The 12,061-nt window shown below is 42.0% G+C and overlaps 1 protein-coding gene across 1 annotated transcript in view; it reads right to left on the bottom strand.

The window, feature by feature from the left end:
• RELN (reelin) overlaps window positions 1–9,920 on the bottom strand; it is a 524,409-nt gene extending 514,489 nt beyond the window's left edge. The window contains exon 1 of the mRNA XM_042964909.1: window positions 9,695–9,920. Within this exon, the coding sequence (XP_042820843.1) occupies window positions 9,695–9,920 (226 nt within the window). The remainder of the gene's footprint in view (window positions 1–9,694) is intronic.
• Window positions 9,921–12,061: the final 2,141 nt, after the last annotated feature.

Here is a 12,061-nt window from a genome sequence, read left to right as displayed (position 1 = left end):
TGACAATGTTGGATTTGGTCCTAGAGGCTGAGCCAGACATAACAAACAAGGTTAAGGCTGGGGCAGAGCTCACATTCACGACCATGTCACACATCTAAGTATTTGAAACATCAACAGGATTTACATATGGTGATGCTACATTTTAGACAGAAAGGATCATCAGGAAACAAAGTTTGGTGAAGGAAACTAGCATAAACTGTCAGTTATAAGAAACTTCAGAAATTGGAGGTCAGGGACAGATGACTTTCTCAAAGCATTACTAAAAAGTCAACATGAAATGCACTATTTTTGCTACTTGCCAAAGTAGCACACCTTAAGGGATATTTTTAAAATGTATTATCAGAAGTGTCTTAGGAAACACCCTACTTCCATCACAGTGGCCAAAAACAATTCTACAGGAGGATGAGAGCAATTCAGAGCTTGATATAAGAATTGTGACTGACCTTAAAGAGAATGTAAGCTGGGTCGTCTGGGCATTCAGAAGAAATAATTAGGACTACATTCACCTGCACATAACAGGAAAGTGATTAAGTTTTCTTAAGATACAAGAAATTTAGAAGAGGTATTCCAGGGCTGGGACAGCTGCTCAAAGGTACAAATAAAGACCAAGGCTCCCTCTAAACTCCCATCCTCAAGGTCACAAGATGGCTGTACCACACCCTGGCTAGACGAAATGGGTAAGAGTAGAGCAAAAAGCAACTATTTGCTGAATCTTTTAAAAAATCATCTTTATCAATTTTATCAATAATCTTTCTAAAGATACCACCCAGTAGACTTCCACTTCATCTCACTAAACTTTACAGCAAGGGAGCCTTGAAGGTATTTTTAACTGGACACATAGTTGTTCTCAACAAAACCAGTTAGTAAGAAAGGGAGTTTCAGTAATGAATAGGTAGACAACAGGCAGTGTATGTAACACAATGATACATTATGCAATCTAGGGGCAGGACAATCTTCCTCCAATACTGTCTAGGGAAGAAGATGTCAACCTGCCCAGCTGACATGAGTTGGTTTAGAGAAGCTTTCCTAGAGGCTGGAATCTGCCATTGTGATCATCTAACTCTAAGCTCCCCAACAACCTGCTAATAGTCATTTGCCAATCATAAAAACCTTGCTCCTGTGGACAGACAGAATGCACTGGACAGGCAAAGCCTTTATCCTGACAAGTATATTTTGTATTATAAATGAACTGACCTTCCACTTTACCACCTAACCACTTGTGGATCTCAGTTTCCTCAATCAGTCCCTGAGGACCTGGTGAACTCTGGATTCACTATCAAAACCAATCTCTCTCAGTTCTAGTTTGGCTGAAATAGTTTTGTATTTCAAAACAGGGAGTTGTAGACATATATATCATAGGATTTGACAAAATATATTAAACTGATATCAATATTTACTTATTTTGGCATCTTTCCCAGACTACACTTAAATATACAAAATTTGGTTGTTATGATCCTCAAGTAAGGAAAATAATCAACTTAGGAACAGGAAGGTTTGAATTAGGAATTGGATAAATTAATAAAAGTTTTGGGTGGACTAGAACCACACTAATTAACCCTTAATTCTATGCAAGTCATATATTTATTCTGGCTGGGAAGCACTTTCTGATCATACATATTTGGTGATGAGTTGATTTTTTTTTTTTTTACTTTTGTGACTCTCCTTAATAACTCAATTTAAAACCTCTCTTGAAATGTACCACATATTGACACAGCACAAAATGAACATGCATGGGTAAATGGCTATCTATCTATACAATGCTTCAAATACTCTTATCTAATGTTGGGTGATTATACCAGATGATAATAGCTACTATATGATAAGCACCTACTGTGTGGCAGGTTCTTTATATGCATAACCTTATTTGATGACAGCAACCCTGAAAATGAATGTTATTATTTCATACATCAGAATGAGGAAACTGAGGCTTGGGGATGATAGAGAACTGCCGAAGGCACATGACAAATAAGTGGCAGAGAAAGGATATACACCCGGCTCTCTCTGCTGCCAAAGCTTGAACTCTTTCTCATACATACATGACTGTGCTCCCTGGACTGCTGTTTTTAGTGTGAATAACACTGAACTGAGCCAAGAAATCTTTGAAGTTTTGAGCTGAAATAGACAATGGCACAAAACAATAAAATAGATCTTGTTCAAGAAAGATTATGGTACTTACCCCAGAGCAACACATCTCCCTTCTTAATTCCCAGTCTAGTGTTTGCCTTAAACCAAGGCCCCCATCCCCTTTTTGACCTGTTTTTTGAGAGCCAGAAACCAGTAAGATGGCATCATTATTTCATATCCACACAACTGCAGTTAAGAGCCTTGGCAGAGAGACCAGCAAGTAAATGAGATGACTGGAGGTGACCGAGGTGATGATAAAGTCCTTCATCAGTTTACTAGAAGAGATTCTATGCACTCAAGCATTCAAACGTCTCCAAATTGAGCTCTTTTAGATTCAAGCTAATTCAGTATGCCATTTTCTAATTTCTATAACTACCCCTTGTGTGTACATATATGTTTCTGTGCACAAACTTTCGAATCTGCAGTTTGACCAAGTAAGTCACGGTGAAGAAAGCAGCCAACTCAGAATTAAACAGCTACAGGCCTGGGGGTGCCTGGGTGGCTCAGTCAGTTAAGCATCCAGCTCTTAATCTCAGCCTGGCTCTTGACCTCAAGGTTTTGAGTTCAAGCTCTGCGCTGGGCTCCAAGCTGGCTGCGAAGACTACTTTAAAATAATTTTAAAATAATAAAATGAGGGGCGCCTGGGTGGCTCGGTCGGTTGGGCGTCCGACTTCGGCTCAGGTCATTATCTCACGGTCCGTGAGTTCGAGCCCCGCGTCGGGCTCTGTGCTGACAGCTCAGAGCCTGGAGCCTGTTTCGGATTCTGTGTCTCTCTCTCTCTGACCCTCCCCCGTTCATGCTCTGTCTCTCTCTGTCTCAAAAATAAATAAATGTTAAAAAATTAAAAAAAAAATTTTTTTTTAAATAGTAATAAAATGAAAACAATAAAAAATAAATAGCTACAGGTTTGAAAGTTCTTCTGAGAGATTTTACAGTGTAGGAGGAAGGGTCCACTTTTCTTTTAGGAATAATTAACCCATAACTTTTTAAAAGGGCAAGTGCATGTCACAGAAAAAATAACATTAAATTTTTTAAAGAATAATATAAAAAGCCTACTCGTCCACTTCTATGCTTGCAAATATCCAATGAGAAAAATAATGGATATAAATGTACTGATGTTTTTCATGTTACAGTCAAAGGAGAGAAAAAATAGAGATGGTGACAAAAAATCTGAAGGGGAGAAGGAAAAAGAGAAAAAATAGAAAGAACAGAAGAGAAATGTAACACAGAAAAAGGGAAGGAAGGGGGGAGAGAAGGCAAGTACCTGTGGTGTGGTAGAAGGAAGAATGAGAGGAAAGACAATGAGAAACTATAGGAGGAGGAACAAAGGGACCAAGGAAGAGAGCAGGTGAGATATAGATGGAAGGAGAGTGGACAGAGGCAGGAAGGGCAGAGAAAGTGGATTCTGAGATGTACACTCATCACTGATTGGTTAACTATGATCACACCTCCATGTCACTTAGTATGTGGGCACCAGCATACATCAGTGGCAAACAATCTCGGGTTTTATAGTTGCAAAGAATCCTTTAATCAATAACGTTTAATTTATTCTGTTTTCCAAATAAAGTTTTCTTTTTCTCAGGAAAGATAATTTAGTATAAAAAGATAACCATGGTTTTCAGTGTTTACTCTGAAACATTAGAGTTCCTATAAGTCTCTTCATGGCATTCAAAACTATCTAATTACCTTCGCTTTGGTTTTTTGAGTGATTAGAGCTGCCTTAAGCCACAAAGCAACACCTGTACATTTGTACTGATCCTTCGGCACACACCCACATTTCGTTGCTATATTGGTTCCTACATGGGGTTGAATAAAGAAGGAAAAAAACATGCATAGTTTTAGCAAAGCATAAACTTTAGAAATAATTGGTTAACCCGTAGGTACAGCATTCAACCCTTTAGAAGCTCTGCCTTCAGTGAGATGGGGCATAGCAGGTACCATGGCAAAAATTACTCTCTGAGCTACACAATTAAAACCAAAGAGAGATCACTTCAGGAATTACCTGACAGCCAAGAACATATATACTTTTAAATATACCATTCCTGTGTTTGGACAGTCATTATGAAATCTTCATATTTGAGATTTCAACGCCAATTTCTGAAAATGTGTTTTTAATACTTTTTTTGCTTAAACTTGATAAGAATGATATTACACAGTTTGGTTATTTAATAAATGATTCTAAAGTTGATGAGGTGGGTTAATCATCCAAATGTTTCCTGAAACCAAAATATTTAGATAAATGAATTTCTCTTTTTATGTGTGCTGTGTCTTTACTCAGACGAAGCCTAAGCCATTTCTCTTTGTTCATAGTGAACCTGCCATTCTAACAAAATGCATTCCACCTTCCTTCTCTTCCTGACAGAGGGTAGGGCCATCCATTTTTGCTATTTCTATATTACATAAAGAACTTAAAATTTCTTTAAGAACTTTATATTTTGTGTGAAAATATGTACAATTTTTTTAAATGCCAATGTTCAAAAAGTACTGATTACTCAATTTATATATGCTTTTCAAATGTAAAGGCTATTTGAAATACTAAGGGTTCAATGCATCAGCAACTATTTGTGAACATTAAAGCCATAGTAAGTGCCATTTGAAATAATCAGAAGAACAATTCTGATTATTGCAACACATTCTAAATAAATTGATCATATAAGGTTCCCAGGTTGTTCTATAAAGTTGATCAATTCCAGAGAGGGAAAAAATAAATCAAAAATGGCTCTTAAATGTATTCTTTTGAATGAAACTAATTCATGAAAAAATTTGAAAGTCAATAGTATGGAACTTTAAAGTCTTGCTACAATCACATATCATCTACTTTTTAAAGGTGAAAAGAAAAAATTATGGGAATAAGACAGTTCTATAAAAAACATATGATTATAATGATACAACTTTATTTTATTCTTTAGTGTTTTTAATGAAAATAAAATAATAATTTAAAGAAGCACAAAAATTGGAGGGAAGTACTCTAATTAAATAATTTCTGGTAATGAAGAAAGAATATCTGCCTAAATGAGATGTTTTCAATTATGAGCTTATAACTTGATTTAAGTCTTGATTTTTTAACCTCTCATGGGGGAACACACTAAAGCAAGATTTATGTGATTTATGAAACAATCTGAACCACCTCACTAAAAAATGTTTGAAATGAATTGTACAGAGTGAGATGAAATATATAACAAGTAAAGCAAAATGCTTTAAAATGGTCAATTTTCACAGTCACATACAAATAGGACACAGCTGCAGTTCACTTTTAAATTGCACTTAACAAATGATCCTAACAGTTTAAGTATGCTGATTCTGAAATCTGAGACAAGTAAAGGACAAATAACCACAAACCTGATCGACAACACAGTTACCTTACCAATATCACATTACTTTAATTCAAATGATAAAATCATTCCCTTGAAAGGAATTTAATCTGGAGTATATTACCAAAAACTACGTCTGACATATATCATTCCTATATTTGAAAGGTCATTATACTGCACTGCCATTGAACAGTGATTTTTAAATAGCAACCAGTTGATTCCAGAACACATATATTTATAATAGTAATACTGGCTATTGTAATGACAAAGTGGTCTTTCTCCAATTATATCTTTTCTTAGGTAAATGCTCAGTTTTAGCAGGAAATGACTTTCCCAATCACCCCACAATATGATTAAATAAATAATGGAATGGAAATGTAGCATGAAAGAACCACCAACAGTGATACTGGATTTACAAAATACAATAAAATCCCCCTTCTAAAGCATTATACCACACTGTTAATTCAGTTCTGCTTAAGACAATTTTTTTCCCCTCAATCAATAATTTAGAACATTTTTTCACTGTTGAAGGAAGATTTGCCCCACCTTACGCATCCTTAAAGAACAGGGATTCTAGTCTATTTCAGGATTCAGATAAAATGTCTTACTCAAGCTCAGGCACCTTCCACAGACTCATTTACTTATGTTTGGCTTTCATAGTTGCTTTTTCTAATATCTCACATCTCTTCTCTGAGGGTAACTGAGTAAGCCAATCTTATGAGTAGGTAGGTTCTTATTTACACGACTTCAATGATTTCTAAAAGTCTTTCTATCCCAAAATATAGTAACTGCCTGGTTAGTGATGCTAAAATTCTTCAAAACAAAATAAAACAAAAAAGGAAAACATCTTTCTACCATTATAATTAAGACTGTGGGAAGATTCAATATTGATGAGTCATCCTTACTACAAATCAGTTGGGGGAGGAGTTATAAACAAAAAAGGATAGGTAGATACCTGAGGGTGAGAAGGAAGAGGGATTATAGTAGGAAAGGGAAGGTGCAGACATCAACTCAACCTTTGCATGTTTCACAATACTGCCCTGGTCCACAGGAGGGGAGCAGGGAATCGCCAGGTGTGGCTGGGAAAGAGAAATGGCTTCTGACTAGACCATCTAGGTTTCCATTTCCTAGCTTCCCATTATTCACAACTTTCTACAAAAAAAAAAAATCAGGTTTGATCCTGGAAACTGTGTTGTAGAAACTGACCATACTTTGGGACTTACGCAAAAACAGCAAATTCTAGGGGAAATAAAGTTTCTGATCCTGAGACCTTTCTAATTCAACATGATGGATGTGAGACCTCTTTTTGCTGAGCTTCTGGAGTGTGGTATACTCATGCAAGGACACCATAGTTCATTGTGACTAACGATGCCGTCTCAAGAGAGTCGTAGACAACAGAATTTAAAAGATACAAGAAGATGAAAACAGAAGTACCAAGTGACACCCTTTAATAAAGAGATGAAAAACTAGTAGAAATAACGAAGCACTCTTTACAGAGTTGTCAAAACTGCAAATACATGGATAAACTATTTAATGTTGGAAATAGATGACAACTGTTAGACATGCCAGTTTCAAATTCTTTAGCATTACATTTTTGTTTTTCAAAAGATTTTCAAAAAATCTTTAAAGAACGATGACACATACACAGACTTGTAATTTTGAACCACTTTTACACTAGACTGACATTTGCCTTTCCACTTCACATTCTGAGCTCTGTCACATAGCACAAGTCTCAGAGGGCAGCTGACACCATAGTCTGATCTACAGTAATGTTCTGTGTTAGGTGCCCTTGTACATATGACTTCTATCGCAATGCATTCTTTTAGGTAAAAAGTGACAACCATCAGCTGTATGCAAACACCATTCCTCCAAATGAAGAGTCCAATGTAAATCATACAGAAGGCTGATTTTTCCAGACATAATCGCTACCTTTAAAGACTGAGAAATCTCAAGCTAAGGTTTTACAGATTTCTGAGCTTTAAAAAATGTTGGCTGAATGACCTTCTATTTTGGTCTCCTATAAAATGAGCCAACTGGAAATGTACAATAGGTTAAGTTTTCCTATGATCAGTTCAGTTCTTAAAGACACCATATAATTAACTTTAACATTTTTTTTAAGTCCACAAGCAAAAGAGACACATGTAAGCCTCATTTCATTTTTAAACCATTCTTCTACCTGTAGAACATTTTACAGGGAAAAACTCTTACTGAAGGCCTGTAACTACAACCAGCTTCAAAATCTAAATATTTGATAAAACAGGTAACAGGAATTTAAAATATGACATGAACAATTCTCAAAGTTTATAATAATTTGATATTCTTGAAGTTACTCAAGAATAAAATTTCTCTATCTTTACTGACGGTGCGGGAAAGAGGTAGAAATTGAGGCTTCCCCCACAATGTCCAACTTGAAGAATTACAGTTTATTCTTACTCTATCTTTTCAGACTTAGGGATGTGATTATGGTCAGTCTTTGGCTGACTTATATTTGCCAGCTATCTAGCAAAAGCAAATGCTATGTCATATTTTAATATTTTTAAGTTTTCTACGATGGCACCTTACAAAGGATGAAGAAAACGGAAAAAAAAAACAAAACAAAACAGTAACAAGGCTTTGTTATCACATGGCCTTCCATTGCAACCTGGCAATTATACCTTTTAGCCCAGCTCTGGCTCACTTACCTACTACTCTCACTTAGAACTAATAACAGACAAGCCCCTTTGCTAAGGGTCACACCAAGTGACAGGCTCAATCAATCAGTCTGCAGGTTAGGTCTGGGTTGCCATCATACTGGCTGGTCTTTCCACTTAAAAGATTCTCACCACCTCAGAAAAAAACACCATAACGTTATTGGGAAGAGAATGAGCTAAACACTTTATTAAAGAAGGGACTAGTTACAGAATATTAATTTTACAAAGTCTAAAATTCCAACGAATTAGACTCCTGGCTTTACAGACAAGGCTGCCACCATGCCACAAGAAAGTTGTAAAAAGCACTATTTTAAATCTCCAGAAAGCATTTATTTACGCAAAACATTTTAAAGCAGATATGAAGGTGTTTTTTAAAAAAGAGAAAACTTAAGGACTCTCATCATTCTTACACGCATGTTTATCTGAAATGCCAGCTGCTGGGTGGATTATCTCCCGCTATGTCAATAACTGTTAGCCTACAAGACATGGAAACTATAATATGAGATTACTAGGCAATAGTTTCTATTTGATTGAGTATAAGTATTTTTGCCTTGAAATTCTAATCAAATAAATGCCTGTCCTGGCTTAGAAGTTCCATGGAAGTGAAATGCTCAGAAGTGCCAGAGGAAATAACAGAAAATGGACAGTGTCTTTTTTCCCCACATACACGACTAACTAGCTTAAAACAGTCAAAATACATGCACCATACAAAATTATATTTCTTGTGGCTAAATTTTACTTCCTCAGGAATGTTTAATTTTGATGAAGGACTCCATAATAATGATCCTCTTTTAAAAGGTATCTTTAAATTATAAGGGGCTTCCACAGCCCTTACCTGGAAATTAAAGCTGTGCAGATAAAAGACAAAGTCATCAATACACAACACAGAGACCACTTGAAAAAAAAAGCAGCACGTTAAAAAGTAAAAGGAAATTTTTAAAAAAAAAAAAACCCATCTTACGGACATTTTAAAGGACACCTTATGAAGAATAAAGAGCTGGAAGAATGCCGCTCCATTTCAGGAGGGCTGTCTGACACTGGATGAAATGAGGGACCCCTGGCTGGCGAGCAGCGGGAACTTTGCAGCGGGCAGGCGACGGCGCGGGGCAGCCGGGGACCGGGGCGCGTCAATCTGTCACCAGCCCGTCCGCCAAGCCCCGCGCCAGCCCCAACGCCACCCTTCAGGGGGAACCGGGAGCAGGACAAAGGTCTGGAATCCAAGCACGGGGTTAGGGAAACAAGACGCGCGCATCCACTAAACGTGCCGGCTGCAACGACAAGGAGTGAGGGGGAACGACGCCAGCCCCCAATTCTCAGGCGTTTCCCACAAGAACCGGCTCATTACGAGCAGATGCGTGAAGGGAGTGTGTGGTGTGTGGCGAATAAATCCCAACTCGCTGCTCGATCCTCACTAACTTTGTTCTCTGTCCCTTCACAGAGCTCTAGGTTGAGGGAAGGGTTCTCTTGGCTCTCGTTTAAATGGCCCCTTGGAAGAAGGAAAGAGATAAAAAGCTGCGCTCGCGGGCGCACCGGGCCGGGCGGCGAGCGCGGAGCCGCTGTGGTACCTACCATGGTATTCTTGTCCCGGTACGTAGTAGGTGGGGTTGCCCGCAATGTGCAGAGAAATGAGCACCTCGCCCTGCTCCCCATCCCCTTCCAGCTCCCCGTGGTGGGTGCACAGGAAAAAGAAGGGCGAGAAGCGGGGGTAATAGCCCACCGCCGCACGCGCCCTCAGCGTCGCCCCCAGCAACAGCGCCAGGAGGAAAGTCCGCGGGGCCCAGCAACTGCGCTCCATGCCGCCGCCGCCGCCGCCGCCGCCGCCGCCGCGCGCCGCGAGCGCCGCTCGCTCATTCAGTTTGGGAGGCGCCGGGACGGAGGAACCACGCGCAGGGAAGGCGAGAAGGCGGCGGACGGGAGCAGAGAGGACTCGAGAGCGGAGCTCCGCCGGGAAGTTCGGCGGGAGACCACGGCTCGCAAAGTTTCTTTGGGCCGGCGGAGAGCGGGCCCCGGGCTGCGGGCGCCGAGAGCGCGTCGGCCGCCGCCTCCGTGCGCTGCCGCCGCCGCCTCTGCGCGACGCCCCTCGGCCAGGCCTGGGAAAGCGCCCGCCCCCCTCCACACCTTCTTAAAGCCCCGGGCGCCGAGTCCCCCCCGCCGCCGCCACACGTGTCCCGGCCGCTCCCCCGCCCCCGCGCGCCGCGCCGCGCGCGCCCGCCCGGCCCCCGCCCTCTCGGCCTCGCTCGCCGGCACCTCGCGCGGCGCGGGGCGTACGCCTCCCGGGGCGCCCGCGCCTCAGCCCGGTTCCCACCCGGAAGGGCGGCGGGGGGGCGCGGGCCGGAGGAGGGGGTTGGCTAGGGGGGGTGCTGTCGGGGGCCTCGGGGCCCGCCAGTCTGCGGTAAGGGACGGAGAAACCTCGGAGAGAGAGAACCTCCCGCCAGCTGTCTGGAGGAGCACAAGGAGACGACCATCCCCTTTGGCCCTCAGATTTCCCTCTTTTTCCTGAGAGGAGGCGCGGGGTAAAGAGAGAGGTGGTGGGGCCGGCGCTAGCGCCGGCTTCTTTGTCTGAGCCGCCTGCGCCCCGCGCCCCTCGGGGCTCGCCCGCCTCGGAGCCCGGGCGGCCTGCACTTGTTCTGGGGATCCGCCCGCGGCCCCGAACCGAGAGGGGCCCCTGCGCTCCCTTCCCAGGCAGGCCTCGCGTCCCTCCCGCTGTCCCCCGCCCGGCTCCTCGTCGCAGCGACTGAGCCTCATCTGTAGCCGGATTTTAAATGAGATTAAGGGAAAGTGGAATTGGCAGCCTCGAGTGGTGCCTGGAAATGGTGATTTGTGCTACTCGGGTGTGGGGAATTGTGTGGCAGCAAGGGCTGGCGGAGCTGAGCCCCGGCAGGCGCTCTTCGCTGGACTGTTCAGTTATTCATTGCTGCTGGGTTCTTCAGGCGGGGAAGGTTGTAATTTTTTAAACCAGTGTTTATTTCCTTTAAATGTCAGCTAAGACCAATGTCCCTGAAATAGGGGAAGGGGAAAACGTTCTGGGGAGATGCTGGCAGTGGTGATTGAAGCGGGTGGTAATGAGCTGCTGCACATGAGACTGTGGGGAAGTGAAATAAAAAGCACGGTTTTTAACCGAGGACGGCTGGCAGGAGCCCTGCGGCATCCAGAGATGGGGGAGCTGGGTTGCCAGGTTTTAATGCCTCTCCCCACCCACCCTTGGCTTACCACCAAGACCAGATAAACCCGCACGTAAAGAAATGAGTAGATTATAAAATTGGAAAGAATGGTGTCTTTGCCTATTGGGAAGGGGGCGGCGTGAAAGGCAGGGTCCAAAGGGGAGACTTCAATAGTCCTTTGGTTGCAAAAGGGGGAGATTGTTTTTCTTCCTTGTATCCAAACCGAGTTCAGACTGGCAGAAAAAGCCCACTTCTGGCTACCTTCTCGTTTTCCTTCTTTTGATCCCCGAGGGCCTGACTGCTCTATATATTTGATGTAATCATCCTTAGCACTGCAGCTCTGTGCTGGGTGGAGACTATATGGGCTGTAGGTAAATTACTGCATTTAATACTCACACCACCCCCAGAGGCAAAAAATTATCTCCATTTCACAAGGGAAGAAACAGTCAGAAATGTTAATTTGCCCAATATCAGTAACAAAAGCTGGATGTGGGACAACCTGGCTGCTGGCTCTAAAGGCTCTCACCCAGAGCTGTCCTGCAACCATCTACAACCTTAGCTAGAAGGAAGACTACCACCACCACCTGATCACAGCAGGCAATGTTGCCCTGAATAGAATTACAAGAAATTCACCCCACAGCCGGCATGACTGTTACCATGTCTTCCTGTCCAGTTAGGTGAATATAACCTACCACAAAATGAATCACTTCTAGAACGAATCCAAAACTATTGCACATTTTTAGCTAACTTTAAACATGTTTACCATGTGCCCAAG

Source organism: Panthera tigris, chromosome A2, assembly GCF_018350195.1.
Source record: "Panthera tigris isolate Pti1 chromosome A2, P.tigris_Pti1_mat1.1, whole genome shotgun sequence".
Taxonomy (NCBI): domain Eukaryota; kingdom Metazoa; phylum Chordata; class Mammalia; order Carnivora; family Felidae; genus Panthera; species Panthera tigris.
The sequence above is the reverse complement of the archived record's forward strand: the minus strand, read 5'-3'. Positions and strand labels throughout refer to the sequence as shown.